Below are 19,174 nucleotides of genomic sequence, written 5' to 3'. Positions count from 1 at the left end.
ATTTCCTTGTATAATATATTCTCCTATGGATCTTTTATTCCTTGGATTACAAACTGACTTATCTTCTAAAATTTTTCTTATCTGTAAATCAGGTCCAGAAGTATGTTGAATGGAATTAGATGCATTCCATATGGTCATGTTCAATCTCTGGATTTGCTACCACAACTAGAATTACTAGAAGAAGTTCCAACTTATTGATACGCCACCACATCAATATCAAGTAAAAAAACTAGTTAAATTTATGTAGGATTGAACATGGGGGATAATTATAATTTTTTTTTAAAAAAAAATTATGTGATTTCCCTAACCCTAGGTTTAGGGTTATTATTTCCTAGAATTAGGAATATTTAGTGCTTTTCTAGCCAAATTAGGATATCAATTCAAATCTCTTCTAGAATATTTTTACTTCAAAAATTAGCATTTTTTGGAGACTTTAAATATGCCTACAATATGCAGAATGAAAATTGAGGTTCAAAATTTCATGAATAATAATATTTTTATAGAGTTTTTTTTTTTTTTTTTTTTTTTTCCTAATAGATTCCAGATTTTCCTTGTGGATACACAAGAACTCCTATGTAACATTTTTTTGTAAGAATGTTACAAAAGATACTTTTTCTTTTTTAGATCTTACTCGTTTGTTTTTCACTTTTGAACTATTGCGTACCATAATTACTTTTGATCAATTCATTCGATTTTGGCATTTCATCTGATAAAAATATTTTCTTGAACAGTGATCCATCGACAAAATCGAGAATTATTATCCTGTTGTAATTTTTTACCAAAGAAAAATATATCTAGTCATAATATATATAAATATATACACGCACTTTACCCTCATATTAAATACAAAGTTGGATTATAAAGGCAAAAAGAAAGAAAATATAGAATACAATGCGTTAATGATATTTAATGAGCTTCAGAGCCACACCAAAATTATCTATTTAATGCGTTTTTCAATTAAAATAGGTGTTATAGCATTAAAAACAAAATAATGGTTAAAAATATAGATGAACGTTGATAATAAATGTTAACTTCAGTTTCTAAAATGACAATCCACTCAAATTTAAAGCATATAATTTGTATTTTTGCTACCAATTGGGACGTGTTCATATACAATATATGTACTTTTTAAAAAGTATAACCGTTTTCAAGATACAGCTATACTTCACGCGATAAACAAAATAGCTAATAAAAATAACCTCATCCAAACACAAGTTATCGTATCTTCAAGGGTATACACCAAGGGAAACTTTTTCTCTAGGTTCAGTTAATGGTACAGGTACACAACTTCCAAGAAAATTCAATGCATCCTACCATGGTGTTTATGGTGTTTATCTAGCCACATTACTTTCAAGTCTTGCATAGCATAACACAAGAATATGACATAATAAATTGAAAAAGAATTATGATGAGTTGATTACATGGCACTTAAGTTTTATCATTTTGAACTAAACCCCAAAGATAAGGCCATCAGGCCTCACATATTTACATCTCCAGTTAAGGTAGTTCACAAGACCCATCCAAGGTTTGGAGCTATCAAATAAGAGTTAAAATATAAAGCATATTCTGATCAAGTTACCAGACAAAGCCCTGATAATTAGCAATTAATTTGTAGTAAAACAAAAACTAAAAAATACATTGATGTAAGGGGTTGCTCCAATAAATGAGAAATGGGAGCACCATTTGTTGCAATTTAAAGCTACAATACACCCCAGTGAATAGTCAGATACTCGAAAATGTCTGAATACCCTTGTTTGTCAAAAAACAAACAAAAAACTGCAATGGTTACATTGAGTCAATAAGCCAGTCAGTTGGGTGAGCATAGGACATACAGCCAAAGATCTTCAGGCTTTCTCTGCTGCTTTGGGGAGAAAAACCAACTTTTCGCTAATATAGGACATACAGCCGAAGATCTTCAGGCTTTCTCTGCTGCTTTGGGGAGAAAAACCAACTTTTCGCTAATATATATCTTCTACAACTGCACAACAAAGATGATACAGGAAGGCCTGTAATGATAGGCTCTACTATCTGTCATTATAGGAGATATTTGCAAAATCAAATGCACATAGAGAAGGCCTGTAATGATAATTTTCTATCGAATAAGGTCAAAGTTCTCATCCAAGAAAACCTTTGGTTGTGTTTGGATGAAATTAATACTTGCACAGAAGATTTCCTGTAATGATAATTTCCTCTAAATTAACACCCATCAAATACTAATTTCATTGTTGTATAATTCATACATAAACAAGGAAACTCATTTATACAACCTGCAATATATATATATATATATATATATATATATATGAATCCCATCCATTACACCACGGCCACCCACTGTCAAACCATATTTTGACATATAAAGTCGTGAACATGATCAACACCTACCCATTATAGTACACATACAAACACAGTTTAAATACAAATATATAAAAATTTTGTGAGCTATGGGAGTTGAAGACCATGAAGAAAACATAAAGGTCTCAATTCAGAAACCAAAAAACCTTTTGGGAGAGATTTCAACTCATAGAAATTGCCATTAATTTCTGGTTTTCAACTTCATCTTTTAGCAAGTAATTTTAGAAAATAGGGCAGAAGTCTACAAATAACAATGGGTCTGCCATACTAAGAATCACAGACACAGGACACAACATGACAAGATACAGAGATGACAACATGGCAATTGAGGAAAAAGTAGAACACGATATGGGGAGACAGAAATTAATTAATTAACATTTATTTTAAGCATATGTTATGTTTATTTTGGATTTTAAAAATAAGTAACAACCGTTAAAATGTTTGTGGCCTAAAATCCATACTTATCATTGAATGGTGTTGTATGTGCAAGTCAGTTGGAATTTGTTTCTTCATTGCCCTATTGCTCAAGAGCTATGGAGTATGGTGCTTGTTCTGTTTGGGGTCATGTGGGTTATGCTTTGGTGTGGAGGAGCTTCTAGCTAGTTGGAAAGGCATATTTGGTAGAGCTGACAATAGTATGATTTGGAACACAATCTGCCTCATGTGGTGTCTTTGGTGTGAGAGAATGCAGTGACTTTTACAGGAAGGGAGAAATCTGTGCCAGATCTTAAGCTTTCTTTGTGGATGAATGCTTTCCCTTTATTTTCTTTTGCTAATATGTTTGAAATGCTTTCATTTTGTGCTTAATGTTGATGTACTTTATGTACACATCCTGTGTACGCGGTTACTTTGTTCCCCATTGTTTGATGTGGTGTATTTGGCAGGAAAGGAATGCTAGAACTTTTGATGGGTGTGTAGTGTGTACGAATAATTGTGGATTTGAAACTCCAAGTGATCGTAACATTATTCTAGTGGATGCTGGCCATGGGACATATCCTTTTTGTAATTTATTGGAGTTATGGATCATTGTTATTTCTGATTTGCATTATGTTGTTCATATACTCCCTATGTACTTGATGCATTTTTTCTAATAAAGCGTATTATTTATCAAAAAAAAGAGGACATAAATTTTTTTTTTCTTGTCAGATATAAACTTTTTTTTTTATTGAGAGAATAAATTATTAGAATGAAGGAGATGTAAACAATTAATACCAAAAAGAAACATCAGGCCAAAAAGTTGGAATACAAACCCTCATATAAGCAAAGACGGAAGAATCCCAATGAGAGAAACTAGCAGGGAAGGAAATGTTGGAAACAAAACAATGTACAAGCTATCAGGGATAATGTTAGAGGAGGGGAAATCAAAAAAGTTGGAGGAAGTAGTGGATCGCATCCTTTCCATTTCCATGCTTCAGAAGAGTAGAAGATCATGAACCAGGCAAGAAAGAAAGACAGCTGATGAGTTTGGAGGGGCACAAATGAGATTCAAGAGCATCGATTTGATTGTTCTGAGTGGCCAGAGTGCAGTTGTGTTGCAACCATGTCTTCTTCATATCTTGATGTATATGAGAAAAAACTAAACACACATGCAGCCGTGTCCCCAACACGTTTCAGACACGAACATGCAAGGGGTTTGCCATGTCTTTGGTTCCATGCTGCCACATCACAGACGGAAAAGCTGATTGGCTACCAGTTAAAGGAAACTATGAGTTGAGGTACTCCCTGGATGTCGATTGGGTTACAGGATGGATGACAAGGCTGAGCCCCTTGGAGAGGGCTTAGGAGGAGAGTGGCGAGCAGAGCTCCTCAAGCTAATTGATGAGTGCAAAGATGGCAAGCTTGAAGCAGAGGACTTCCTCTTGCTCCTCATTGATGAGATTTCCTTAGTTAATAGCTTCTTCCATCTTATTCTTCCTTTTTTATAGGTAATAGAATTTTTATTGAAAAAATGAACATCGTGTTAATAGCTTCCTCCATCAAGAGGAAGAGAAAGCCGGGGACTAGGTAATTTAACACCTCAAAGGCCATAGTGGTAGTCATTGAATCCAATTTTGAGGGGGTTTGTGCAATTGATGGAAGAGCAATATCAGGTTTTGTGTTCATACAAGGACCAATAATATGATGATGAGAGACGACCTGTCACAGAGTAAGTTGGAAAAAGACATCTATTTAGGAGGAATTTGTACCCAGGATTTTGAGACGACAAATTCCACCTAATAGTTTCAGAGGAATTTTTTATTTGCCACTTTTAGCTTGACCAAATTCAGAAATCACAAGTATTAGAATTTAAAATGCCAACCTAAACCCAAAATTCAAGGTAAAAAATGCTGCACCCAAACACACAGTAAAATCACCCATTAACATAAAGGTGTAGGCCATATTTGGTTCTCTAGTGAACAGGAAAGCCTCTAATTAAGGATTTTAAGGTGTCATTCAGTGCATAACCTTTTTCAATTTATGCCAAACATATTATATATAACAGGCCAGTAAATATGCTCTCTTTTTCTGGGCCTTCCCCAGATACTACCAATCATGGTCATAAGGAAGTTAGTGACACCTTATGTGGTTGAAAGTCATATTGTAGCAACATACTAGTTAGAAATTCCAATATCAATAGATGCATAAAATGCTTCCTTTTTCAACATGCAAGGTTCAGGGATTTAATCTGTTGTGTGTGCATGTGCAAATCAAAGAAAGCTTAATTCTAAACTGAGCTTAGAGGGGGTGAAAAAATGTATGTAAGCTGTATGCAAGGTTCTGGGATTTACTCTGTTGTGCATGTGCAAATAAAGAAATCTTGATTCTAAGCTCAACTTAGAGGGGGGACTAAAATGTATGCAAGCAATTCAGTATTCACGAGTTGCTATGTGATCCCCTTTTCCAAAGGAGAGATGGCGATGATGGTGATCCATGACTATGACCACACCCAACAATGATACGCACATGATAATGAGTTAGAAATTGCCAACATTTGTAAGGTTATACTAACATTTCAACTTAGCTGATAAAATAATTTCTTATCAAAGCATTTCAACTTTGCTAATTGTCTAAAGAAAGTAAACCCCAGTTAATCATGAGCACAACATGAAACTTATTTTCTTTTTGCACAAGGGGAACTTACCTACAAAATCTGAACAAAGGATTTACATGCTGGAACATAGTATGTACAGCGAGAATCTACTCTTGAAGCCTTAGCCTATTGAAGAACACCAAGAAATGTAGTTCAGGGGCCCAATAGACAAATCCAACAACAGGCCCTCCTTTAATGTACTGCAAAATTTCATTGAAGGTACATAACACAATCAGTACGCATTTGAGAAAGAAAGAAAAAAAAAACAGTATAGTACATGTTCAAGAAAAACATAGTGAATACTACAAAACAGTTAGACAAGATAAATAGTGAAATGTAGACCTTTCCATCAAGAATGACAAGTTCACCATCAACCCATCGAGGATTGCGAAACCCAGGATCAGCAAGCCTACCTTGACCTTTATAACGAGCAATCTGAGTAGCCAACATGATCACAAGAAGCACTTAAATTTATGGAAAAGAGAAAGTGGTGACAATGAACAAGAGAAATGCATACAAGAGATTAGAAAAATTCAGATGCATAAGTTAAAATGATACCACTCCAAATTCTTCTGGAATAATCCCCTTATGTGGAAGCTGATATCTTTTTCCAACCTTTGCACGGAATGCCACCTGCGGACCAACAATGTCATGATTATGGGGATAAACTTCATAAAAGGATGATTATCGTGTCTCAGGACCATTGTTTTTTTCTTTTCTTTTTTTGGGTATTCAGCACCAGCAATATGCTCAACCTTTAGATTATGAGCTAACCCAATCTCCATAATCTATGGAACTATAGTATCCTAGACTCAAAAGAGAATACTAATAACAAATCCCTCAGAAATATTACAAGGTTTCATTTCAGTAAAAAATTTAAAACATATTTTACTTGCACTAATATATGAGCAAGAAAATTCACAAGAAAAGCTAAAAATGAGTAACAAGATTTTATTTTCCTAAAAACAGTGCCAACAAACTTATTAATGCCAAGAGGTTGTTATTAATACCTTCTACATTCATTCTATCTATATACAAACAATAGAAATTTTTTTTAATAACTATATACAAACATAGAATCTTGCCGAAACCAAGTAACCCTTGTTGTTGCAAAGACACAGCAAGTGTAGCAAAAATCCCCAAGGGGTTGGCCTAGTAGTTTCTAAAGCCTCATGAGATTCATGAGGTCTTGGGTTCGAAAACTCTAGCCAACATCTTGCTGCCACCCCCAAGGAATTCCTTCTTATAATTACTTGGTGTGTGAGGAACGGGAGACTACACACACCTGGGGCAGTCAGGTACTCAAAAAACTCTAGACATCCTTGTTAATCAAAATAACATGTAGCAAAAAACACACAAAATTTTCAGTTGGATTTTAAGTTAGGAAGCACATATACCGCATAATAGCCACAATACCTGTATGTGATACATATCAGCTATAGATGCTAAGATATGTATTGGATGCATATCCTTAATAGCAGGATATAGTTGGAATATAGAACAGATCTGACATGATACTTTTGGAGGTAAAAGTTGAATGTTCATAAGGAAAAAAGAGGGGGGCTCCATGTAAAATACAAGACTAGTGCCCTTGAAAGTTTTATAAATATCAGATATGGATCATGGATCATGCTTTCTTTTGTTATTTATTGCTTCTAAAATAGTTTCATCATTTATACATATTCTATGCCTTCTATTGATTGCTGCTTGTCTCGTAACCTAAAAACTAAAATAATAAATACTCCAGACATATAAGCTTTTGAAAGCCCACATTTTTCCACATCATTGGTCTACTACATATTTTTTTATTGAGTTTAAAACCTACTACCCCTCTTGGTGTTTCCAAAGGAGACATCCAAATCCCCCCCCCCCCCCCCACGCGGTCCCTTCCCATTGTTATAAATATTGAATTATCTCAACAAAAAAAAAAAAAAAAAAAAAAAAACCTCCATTAGAATTTCGCCACAACATATTTTCTTTAAATAATACAATAAATAATTCCATATACAAACATAATCATAAATGTATATTAAAAATTTCAAATTCTATAAAAATAAATCAGAAAAATATCATATTTTGTTGAACTTTTTTGTGCATTGCATAAGTTACTAACTAGTTATGTTATTTAATTTACCCCTATTGTACTGATCCTATATTTTCAAGAATTGACATCACCGTGTATGTATCATATTGCATCTTTATCCCATATAATGCGTCACAAATTTAGAGAAACATAATAAATGTATTCTTTTCCACATATACAAAGCACAAATAGCGTATTTAACTACTTATGACCTAATTTAAGTCAGCCACATTGATACAAGAGCAAAAAGGTTTTAAAACAATATCAAATGCTTCATATCGGTTAAAGCAGACCAACCAGTTTTGTTATTTTATATCATGACTACCATAATTATTGTGAAGTATTCATAACATTAAAAGCTGACCCTTTGCATCATCAAACTGAAATCACATATTAGAGGTTATGGTAAAGTCTAACATAACCCAAAAAAAAAATTCCACCTGGGTTTATAGGAGCTGCATGGGGCTCCATGGTATATTTTGACACCCAAGCTCCTTTGCATCTACAGGGTGGGCATCTTATTGAATTTAAAAACAAACTGATGCAGGCAGTAACTCACTAATTTAGTTGTATTCTAGAAATATTTTATTTTAGGGGACAGGTTTTTTTGTCCTCCAGCACCGTTCCCAGTAGATGGTTAGTTGTGCTTGATCATGTGCGAGGTTTTATAAGGCATGTATCGATATTTTAGATGGCCAAATGAAAAGTTGGGTAAGTAGAAGCCTATATAAGGCATTAATTGTTATTTTCAGAAGTCAAATACAAAACACAGTCATTTGTTTGATGTGCCATGCATCTTTCACTTGAGTGTGATGCTAGGTTAATCTTTCTTCTTCTTTCCCTCTATTTTCTTTATCTTTTCTATTCTCTCTCTATCTGCACAGATATGTTAGTTTTCCCTGAACCAGTGCCAAAATTCTTACATTCCAAGTCATAACTCACAAGGTACTGAACTATAAGATTCCACATCTACTTATTTAAAAATAAAAAAATAAAAAGAACTATAATATTCCGCACCACAAACTGCAGCAAATTCCAATGGTCAGCAGAACATTTCAATGTTCAACTTTCCTTGCCAGTATAATAGGCTTGTTTTGGGCAAGAATTCACATAAAAAAATTTCCCAAAAAAAAAAAACCAGCGAAAAATCATAAAAGCTAAAAGATAATATGATACAAATTCAAAAAGAGAGGTAAAAGAGAAAGAATGAGACACCCACTGACTTGAATTAAAGTAAATACCTACCCTTTTTGGAAAAAATACAAAATGGCCTTCTTTGTTTTTCCTTTTTTTCCTGCATTTCATTGAGGCTCTCTAGGGTGAGTGCCTCACTAAAGGCACCTTGCCTTAGGACCTCAAAGGCACCTTAGTGGCACCTTGCCTCACATGTGCACCTAAGAAAGTGCCCAGTTTGTCTTTGACTACACTACCTACCCCTTCAGGCATGAAGTCACATCCAAAAGTATCAAAAAGGGATTTCATGCCATCTTACATACCAATGTCTGACACTTAGAACCGTTAACTTCTATTTTCTAGCTAGCCAATAAGAATTTACTTTCAGCAAAGCTCATTTACATCCAATACCAAGTATTAAACTACCAGCTGTAGCAGACTGAGCTGCAAGTATCTCTTGTATAAGAACAAGATTCCTAACAATTCAAAGTTTTTTTTTTTTTTTTGCGAAAGAAAAAACACACAAAAGACAGTGAAAATTTGTAGAAACACTAGTCACTAATAGGAACCATACAAACTTGTTAATAAGCTCCACTAAATCTGGTGTCAATACCATGGTAACATAAAATAATCAAATTTAAGAAATTACCTTGCCAGCTGGTACATAAGGATCACCCGTAAGTTTCACAGCTTCTACATATTCATAAAATTCAAGATCTGAAGGCTCCTTTTTCCCACCATCTTCTTGCCACTGACCAAATTTGCGTCTCAGATGAATGACTTCCGAGGTGTACAGCCCATGTGCACCAATGTAAAGTCCTGACAAAATGGACATTTTCTCAACTTTTAGTCTTTACACTGGAAGTTGGTTCAAGGTCCCAAGAAAGAGACAGTCCAGTCAAGTATTTAGAAATAAAATAAAAAAAGTACTATAAGTAGCTAATTGTATATAAAGATATATAAAAAATGAACATGTTCTTATATAAAAATCACCATTCAGAGGATCTGATGAAGTTGGTATTTCAATGCGATTGAAGGTTGTTGATCCAGACAATGATTGATAATTTTGAGCCTGGATGAGTGTGAGATTTATTAATTCACCAACATCTTTGAGTACCTGGAAGTGAAGCATAAGATTATAAACTAAGCATTGATGTGGGTCTACACTACAAAATAAAATTCGTAAAAAGATATGCCAAGTAAAAACTTCAAACCAACCTTCAAAGGTATCTTCTCCCTACCGATGAATTTAGAAAGATCAAACATAACATGGTCGATGCTGCGTTGAACTCGACGCTTAGCTGATTTATCTACTGAAGCTTGTTCCTTGCCACCAGAATCATGCTGAGTGATATTTTTCTCTATAGAAAAGCAAAATGACAAATGCCCCTTCTTCTCTAGCTTAGCAGGTACACGGAGTAAATCTTTAGTAGGCCCACTGTTGGAAAGTTTCTGAGCAAGACCGCCAACAACAAATTTAACAGCAATTTCATTTCGGTCTTCACTTTCAATAATTTCAGGATCATCATCCATTTCACTTTCATCACTTTGTTGGTCACTTTCCTCATTAACTCCATCACTCTCTTGGTCACTTTCCCCATTAACTTCATCTTTTGCTTCTACACTTTCTATCTCATTGTCCTTCTCTTCATCTTCTTCCTCAATTATCTGCTCAATAACCTTGGATATTAAATCCCTGTCTACCTTCCCCGGTGCCGTCACTTTTAAAACCTTGACCTTCACACCAGGAATCATATCTCTCAAGATGTTCTGGAAACCAGACAGACCTTCAGCTAGATCAGAACTATCATCCCTATCATCACCATCTTCAGGATCTTCAGTATTCACAACAATTAGATCACTTTTGTCTTCAGTTGAGTCTAACGGATTCAAATTTCCAGTGGCATCCAATGCTTTAGAGCGAACTGTTGGAGAATCTTGAAAAAATCCTCTCCGATTTAAGAACACAGCCTGAAAATGATATGATGTGCAAAGATAACATACAAAACATGATGATATAGCACACAATAAACATAGAATCCAAAACATCACAAGTGAAACACTGGGCAAACTCATGCATGCCTATAAGTATATAAGGATGCAAGTATATCCAATATTGCAGAATCTCAAATTATAGATGCATAATAGAAATTCCTCAAAGAAACAAGCACCCTAATGTGTGCCGTTTATCAACCAAAATTGCCAAAATATGAAATGTGTGAGAGATGATAGACTCCATAAGGATAAAAATTTTAAGGATGAAACAAATCCAAGATTGCCTGAGAAAAGAGCACCAATATAAAGCGACACCCTAGTTGTTTTTCACTTTTTGAAAACGTCACTTTATTAAGGCCAAGTTTTCACCGTAAAACACTTGGATATAGTTTTTTGCATTTTAAGGTATTTGGTACAACCAAAATTACTAGTAAAAAAAATCATGGTTAATAGAAAACTATACCAAAGAGGAAAAGAACAATTTAATGCAAAAGGTGTAAATCAATTTCTAGATCAAGCTTGTGGCCCTTCCCAACTCCCCAACTCCCTCAACCAATCACCCCCCCCCCCCCCCAATTCCTCCCCCAACCCAAAAAATAATAACCCTCCATGCCACCTTCACCACCTCTCCCTCTCCTAGTTCCTCCATGCTGCCACCACATTCCACAACCACTACTGCCTACTGAATTTTGTATGTTTTTGCTGGTTTTAACAAATATATATATATAGGTAGAGAGAGAGAGAGAGAGAGAGAGAGGTTTTTAGTGCAACCAAACACTACAAAATTATTTTCAAGGTCTGGACCAAACCCCCCCCCCCCAAAAAAAAAAAAAAAAAAACACCATGCTCTCTCAAAATATTTGCCATTGATGACATTTTTCTAGGAAAATTTTTTTATCGAAACAAGAAAGGGTGTAAATGTTTAAAGCACAAGAAAGAGAATAAAAAGATAAAATGTAATACCTATCATAAAAAGAAAACCAAAACCACAAAGTAAGCTTCTCGACTACATTTAACAAGGACATCCATTGACTTGTGCCAAAACCACTAAAGGAGGCTCCTTCAATTAAAATCTAGTTTAGGAAATGCAGTAATTTCTGAAGTATTAAAGAAACAACTCTCCATCATAAACAACAATGAATCTAGGTGCGAAAATTCATGCTTGGAAATGAAACATTGGTTACCAGTGATGAATGAAAAGCCTGTGAGGCTCACCAAATACTTGAGCAACAAAGCTGTTTCCAACAACAAATAACAATATAACTCCAAATATGCATGTTCATACTACTAAATGATTTATAAATTGTGAATCACTTAAGTACTTTGCAATTCACCACCTCACGCAAATTGCCATTCCTTTTTTTTTTTTTTGTTAAGGTACACACGCACCCAATGGATCATAAACCCACAATGTCATCCTCCACCTAGAACTTATAAGGGGAGGAGATGCCAATTGAACTTGAGCTCATTGGCAAGAAAATTTACATTCCTTGCTGAATCAATTATTATACCAGAAATAGCAGAATTTTTCTCATGCATGACATATGCTAAAGCTTGTAGTGTTCATGTTATCTGTTATCATACATATCCATCAAATACAGCTTTATTTCCACTCTAAGAGCATTCACAGCAATGTAGATAAAAGTATAAAACAACCCTTAGTCAAAAAAAAAAATTTGTGAAAGTCCCTAAAGCCACATGCATCGGCCTCAATATTTTGTCCCAAATAGCTAACAAATGAACAGTGTTTCAATACAATTGTTGAGCCCTATTCATCAACAAACTAAATTTCACCCAATTTTAAATTCATTTCTCTCTTCCTCACTGACAATCTCCCCTCAACCAGACCAAGCTCTCCCCTCTCTCTCTCTCTCTCCTTCGAATCAAACCTCCATGGCCAATCAAGCTCCTCCTTGAACAAATCTCCATCCCGTGCAATCCATAGATGGTTCCGTTTACAGATTTGGGTCAGCGGCTGGGTTGTGGTTGATTTGGGTTGCTTGTTGTGGGGTTTTTTGGGTTGATTTTTGCGGTTCTCTCTCTCATGCATAGATCTATGGCGACCTGGGTTTGAGAACTCCATTTGTCAACGGTGGTGGATGGGCAATGGTCTAGGTTTACCGATTTTGTTGGTGGATGGGTTCATTGCGATTTACTGATTTTGTTGATTTGGTGGATGGGTTTAACCGATTTTGTTGATTTGGTGGATGAGCTTGACGGTGAATTCTGTATTCAATGGCCCGGGTTTTCTAAGGCAGGGATGCTTGGTGGTGTGAGTGTGCAGTGGTGTCAGGTGTGGCTGTGAAATGGGATGGGGAAGAATGAATAAATAATATTTTGTTAAGAGTAAAGAAATAAATATTGAGACCGATGTAGGTGTGTGTTTGTTAAAATAGTAAAAGTTGAGTTTTTGGGACTAGTTTAGCTAAAATTGTGTAGAGGTTGATGTGAATGCTCTTAAGACCAAACCAAAATGAAACCTCAGTTCCTTTCTCTCTTTTTTTAAATTGGTGACTCACATCACAAGACTTGAACCAAAAGCCTCACCTACCACCCCATACTTATTGGGGTGTGAATTCCATTTGACTCAAAGGCTAATGGAATGACCCCTCAAATCCATTCACCTACAACTCTCTCTCTCTCTCTCTCTCTCAACTTCCAGGCACATGGGATAGTCACAAAAAGGTCTTTAGTGAGTATTTTACAGAGAACTCAGTAAAAAGTACAAATTCAAAAGCACCCATAAAGGGATCTACGTCAAATTCTTTGCAAGTAGAAAAGATGATTCAATCAGCAAAGTATACAACAACCTCAAGTGGCTAGAGAAAACGAACCTGCTCTTTGTATTCACCTCTCTTATTCACTCTAAGGAATACTTCAAACAATGGAACACCAGCTGCAGCTGTAGCAAGTTGCCTGGAAAGGGGGGAAAAGAGAAACAAGATTGAACAATCAGCAAAAGCAGCACACCATGTAGCAGGATCTGATTGAAAAAAAAAATTAATCAATGTACCAAAAGTGCTTTAAATTATAAGTAAATATGAAAAGGTACCCAAGATAACCAAACCAGTGTTGACTAAATATATAACCAAACCTTCCTGATAAGATATCTTCCAGATAGGATAGCATACAGCAGTTAAAATAAATAATCATACTAAAACCAGTGAATTTTGGCTAGAAGACCAATGAAACAGCTGTAGCCAAGGGCTTGTGGCTTATTGACATTCCAAAAGAAAAAACCAGAAATCCCTAATTTGCCTAATCAGGGCTAGACATGAACATAGGTAGGGGTGAACAGACCCAATCCGCCTCCAACCCACCACATCAGTTTTGCACCGTGCCAACCACTACAGAGAGATTCTGATGACGACCAGGGCTGCAAATGGAAGTAAGCCTCTCAAGTCCAGATCAAAGCCTCTGGTATCTCTCTTCCGTCTCTCCCTCTCTCTCTTGTACATAGTGATCGAAGCAACTGACCACCGTACCAACAATAACCACCACCGATGTAGCCAGAATTTCAATCCAATGGCATGGCGGCGGTTCACATTTTACGAACCACCCAAAAACCTTTCCCCACACCGGCTGCACCAAACCGCATTCACCCCTACATGTAGGAGCTGCTTTTATACATTCCCACCCCTGCCCCCAGGCTCTTTTAATTGACAACAGGTAAAGCTGTTAAAATCTGCTTTTTCCTCTATTATCAGCTCTAATTGAATTTTTTGTAATTTACATGTTCTGCTTCTATTTTTTCAGTCGCAAAAGTCTTACAAGCAAGATTTTCTAAAACTGACTGCTCTCAACTCCATAAAGGCTATCAGCCATGGGTGGAACAGTTCAATCTTCTGTTCTGGCCGGACTGTATATGCAATAAAAAATTATTGAAATTTTAATGTTTGAAAAGCACGTGTTTTTTTTTTTTTTTTTTTGATACCCTCAATTTTTCTCTCTGGTACAAAGGTTTAAGACCGTAACAGCATTTCTTCATTTTGAAGGGCAATACAATACAACTCACAGAAAATTTGAACACAGATTTCCGACTGCAATCTAACTACTAGGGATCTATGGTAGCATTCCTGTCCCCCCGATATATTCAAACATTAACAAGGAAAACCCATCAACTCATGAACAACTATCCCTAAACAAACCCATTTTCAACAAAGAATAATTAAAACAATGGAAAGCAATAAACAAGGAAACCCCAACAAAACAAAAGGCACAAATGCGTTTTTAATTCCAACAGAAAACAACTCCAATATCAAAGCTCCAGTCTTGGTTAAGACTTAAAGAGTCTGACTAAAGCTTGATGTTGATTGTTAAGAAGTGTAGTTTCACGAAGAACATGATATCCAAATGAAACTTTTCATTAATCAAGAAGACCTCACCGAGGGCTATAACTTCTTGCCACATATCTTCCATGCTCTGGTGTTATCCGAATTATTAAACCAAGAGGATCATTAATATCTTTTGAAATGCCAGCCCACCATCCCACCTGGAAAATGGAATCAAAAAACAAACTACATAAGACCAGGAAACAAATAAACATAATTATATTAGCTGCTCACGCAATTTCCTTAAAAAGAAGAGGACTCATTTACAAACTGGTTTGTTTTTCTAAGTAAAAGGATCTCATTGATAAAATAGAAATAGAGAAGTATAGCCCAAGTAAACGGGTATTATACATCAGGACACTGTAATTGAGATAAGAGTGGTAAGGAAAATCATCTAAAGTACTTGTCCATAAAAGCTACAAGATCTACAGAAAATCATAGCCAGTCAACTTGTTCGATCTCATTAGTGTTCCAAGGAACTGAGACTTCAACTGGATTACTGAACATTCTTTGCCTTTGAAACTATGCATATTCCTTTCTCTCCATATAGTCTACATCAAACACAAAGGATAGCCCCCAAAATTTCTGACTCTGCCTTTTTCCCAAATAAACCTTTCCAACAAGTCGATAAATCTGGCACCATTTTTGAAACAACACATTCCAAATAAGCACAAATACCCCCACTTTCTCCAATTATCTGTTGTTAAAAATTTACCCTTTGCTGCTGTCCAAACAAAGAATCCAACACAAGGTGAAGCTCTAACACACAAAATAGGTCTCCAATCCTCATATTATCCTATACTCCAGACCCTGGTGCACCTTACCAGCATACAGATCCTCCAAGAAAGAATCCATGGACTCTAGCCCCCCATCTTGAACTGTCCAAATAGAAGGGCTCCATTGAGTATGCATTTGACACATCCAAATATCAGCCATCGTTGCCTCTATGGTTCTCGCAATTTTACAGGGCTCTAGGTTATCATCCCCACACCAACAATCATACTGAAAACAAACCCTAGTATCTGCCCCCACCTCAAAATATATATAACTTTCAAAATTAGCCCAACTTTGGAATATATTTTTCCATAAGCTCACACTGAATAATGCTTAAACAGAGTCATGCCCAAAAATTATCTTTCAGATTTACAAATTACAATTACTACCGCTTTCCTTCTACTGACAATCGAATTTTCTGGAATTCATTGTCACTCCTAGACTGTCCTTGATACTTCTTTCCTTGACTCAGAAATCTGTTTGAAGTTTAGTCATGCATCTTCCCCTCCGTAGGCATTGCCATGTTAGCTTGTGTTGTTTGTTGAGCAATGTGTTGACCCTTGTAAACTTTGTTTCTAGCTGTCATAGTCATTGGTTGGACAAAACAAGAGTATGAATTCTCTAAATTCTAGTAATTTCCTCACCACCATGCTGAAACCTCTCCAACCACTTCCTAAATAGCCTTCCTGGATGATGACCATCCCCTTTTGTGCACTACCTCCGTACTTGGTTAGAGTCTAATTTTGTCCAAACATGATGGTGCATCATGGGGCCATGAAGACTTTTATGAAGTCCTTGGACAAGTCTGCATGAATGCGCTCAACCAACATGGCCAAGAGCTACCTTGCACTATCTCTTTTTTTTTTTTTATAAGTATACCTTGCACTATCTCATCCTATGAATATAAAACATGGAAAATGTTTCCCTCTCAATGATTCTTAGAGTGAAAACATTACCTCCTTCCTCCATTGCAACCTAAAATGTTTTGGATTCAATGTGAAAAAGTTAAGAGCCACCCATGATCCCACCTTGCATCTCTATTTTCCAAATTATAATCAGTTTATATATAAAATTTTGACACTCACTACTACTTGAAACAAACACTTGGCATCTGCTTCTAGGGACTATTGTTGGGAAAAATCTCTTATGTTCACCTGTAAAGCATATTTTTCTATTAGGAATTCAAAATGTTTTCCGTTTATTGAATCCATAAACCATTTATTGGTACAAAAAATATAAAGAAATTTTCTTTTTTTCATTCATTGCACATTGAACCAGCACTAGAATCACTTATCAATCTACATTTTAAACTTGCACACGAAAAAAAAAATATATATATATATATATATTTGCAACAAAGACATATATGCACAGTATGATTCCAATTTTTAATTAAAGTAACTCACCAATCCAGCACCAGCATTATCTCTTATATAAGCCGCATCCTGGAATCGCTCTTCCACTACAGCTTTCTGAAACAAAGACAATGTGACACACACGCACACAAAAAGTTAAAAGGAAGAAATACAAGCCAAAAAATGCTTTCTAATGATGTTTTTCATACATTGAGATAAGCCATGACTCTGCCAACGGTGTCATTAGTAGCTGCAGCTGCAATGGCCACTTTGAGCCTCGCAGCATCTTCATAATCCTCTGTAAAAACAGCACGACCTAACTGTGACTGTTCACACAAAAACCTAGTTAGTAGGGGTAAAAGAAAGACTAAAATACACTTCTTCTTTTTGATAAGTAAGAAAATTTCTTAATCAACTACGTATACAATAAGAACACAAAATTAAGCATGAAAAGTACAACAATCAAGTAAATCAGATAAAGTAGAAAACAAGACACCTGAAGCATTTATCCACTCAAATAGAGTACTGAAGAATAAAATCTTCAATCCTGCACCTATCATTCGCCCTTCAAAAATCCAAGCATTCCTCTCCCGCCAAATAATCCACATGAGGCAATGGGGGATCCTGCTCCATATTGCGACATTGCTGACCCTACTACACCTCCCTAGTCAACTAGCCAGGACTAAAGTACATTTTGAGACCTTAAAGTTTGGAGTTGTTTTCATTTTGGTCCCTTTCGTTCCAAAACCTTCATTACGACTTTGATTTTGTTTTCATATTAATCCTAAAGTCCATTTTCAAACCGTCCATAACCATCAAAATAAAAAATCCCAACATTCTACAGTTTTTTTAATGACGCGGAGCCTTGGTAGCAGGGCCCTTTGGACCCACCCCTACATTCTCCCTTTTCTTTATAAAGTGGAACCTCACCAAGGTAGGGCCCTTTCTCCCCGCCTTAGGGAATAAACCACAGATACACGACCCCACTCGCCTAAACGGTGTATCAATAATACTTTCTACACGACCCCACCGGCCAGAACAGTTTTATCAGAATACATTCTAATATATTTAGAGCTAATATTTCATGAAATAGTTAACATAACGCGCACTTATTAATGATCAAATTACTAACAAGAAATGGAACCAAATATGGAAAAACAGAATTAAAATAAAATAAAATAAATAAATTTAGAAAACGTAAAGATCCCAAAAATGAAAAAACCTCTATATACCTTCAAGATAGAAACGAGTCGCTCTTGGGAGTCAATTTCGTCGAAATGCTTTCGCCAGCGTTCCCAATTCCAGTCTTCTTCTTCGCGTCGTTTCTCTTCGTCGGCGGCGGCGGCGGCGGCGGCAATTCCGGCGTCCCTGTGAAGATCGTTGGGGCGAGGATTGAAGAAAGAATCGAAGCTCTTGATTGCGCTCTTGAGGAGCGAGTCCCACCGCCAGTCATCGGATGAAGATGAAGATGTGGAGTCGTGGCGGCAGCGGCAGAGGGCAGAGTCGGAAAGCCGAGAAAGGAACGGTGGGGAAGAGGAGGAAGGGTAGTTTGGTCTTTTGAGATAAGGGTGGGAAGGGATTTTGGTGTTTGGGAAGGTAAGGTTGTGAGATGATGATATTGAAGCCATAAATTAAATTTTTGATAAAACAGAGAAGAAAGAAACCTCTATCAAGACACAGTAAGTGACTGAGTTGAGTTTTTGTGTGTGTGTGTGTGTGTGTTTGGTATTTATATATGGGGTTTTAGTGGTCGTGATGAGAGAAAGTGAAAACCAGGTTCTGTGGTGACACAAATCCGACAACCATGTGAGAAAAAAGAAAGAGACAAAGAGCAGTCCTTGATTATTTTGATGGATAGTTTTTTTTTCTTTTCTTTTCTTTTTTTTTGATAAGGATGGATAGCTTTTTTTTATTTTTTATTTTTTACGTAAGGGAAAAAAGTGAAGGGTAGGCCAAGTTGGGGATAAGGTTTGAATTTTCAGTTCATGTGTCCTGAATTTTCCAGTTCAACCCAAAATAGTATTTTTTAGGTTTCTAC

General features: G+C 36.0%; 1 protein-coding gene across 3 annotated transcripts; it reads right to left on the bottom strand.

The window, feature by feature from the left end:
- Positions 1–1,534: 1,534 nt before the first annotated feature.
- Positions 1,535–18,966, bottom strand: LOC126706291 (protein EXECUTER 1, chloroplastic). 3 transcript variants are annotated; one of them, XM_050405693.1, is made up of 12 exons: positions 18,369–18,966; positions 17,346–17,462; positions 17,188–17,253; positions 15,062–15,168; positions 13,511–13,592; positions 9,900–10,652; positions 9,675–9,798; positions 9,331–9,500; positions 5,984–6,058; positions 5,768–5,860; positions 5,477–5,625; positions 1,535–2,028 (listed from the first exon to the last, which is right to left on the bottom strand). In XM_050405693.1, the coding sequence occupies exons 1-11, from the start codon at positions 18,762–18,764 to the stop codon at positions 5,533–5,535; spliced, it is 2,076 nt and encodes a 691-aa protein (XP_050261650.1). In that variant the 5' UTR covers positions 18,765–18,966; the 3' UTR covers positions 1,535–2,028; positions 5,477–5,532. The 3 variants fall into 3 exon arrangements, with proteins under 3 accessions (XP_050261650.1, XP_050261649.1, XP_050261648.1); XM_050405692.1 differs by having other exon boundaries at positions 1,535–2,006; XM_050405691.1 differs by having other exon boundaries at positions 1,535–1,978; positions 18,369–18,965.
- Positions 18,967–19,174: the final 208 nt, after the last annotated feature.

This window comes from Quercus robur, chromosome 11 (assembly GCF_932294415.1).
Source record: "Quercus robur chromosome 11, dhQueRobu3.1, whole genome shotgun sequence".
NCBI lineage: Eukaryota > Viridiplantae > Streptophyta > Magnoliopsida > Fagales > Fagaceae > Quercus > Quercus robur.
Note: the sequence above shows the minus strand (reverse complement) of the source record. Positions and strands in the feature narration are given on the sequence as shown.

Coding starts and splice junctions, on each gene's coding strand:
- LOC126706291 (XM_050405693.1), bottom strand. CDS start 18,764: ATGGCTTCAATATCATCATCTCACAACCTTACCTTCCCAAACACCAAA. Junction 17,463..18,368: donor GACTCGTTTCTATCTTGAAG/GTATATAGAGGT, acceptor TTGTGTGAACAG/TCACAGTTAGGTCGTGCTGT. Junction 5,626..5,767: donor TTGTCATTCTTGATGGAAAG/GTCTACATTTCA, acceptor GAAATTTTGCAG/TACATTAAAGGAGGGCCTGT.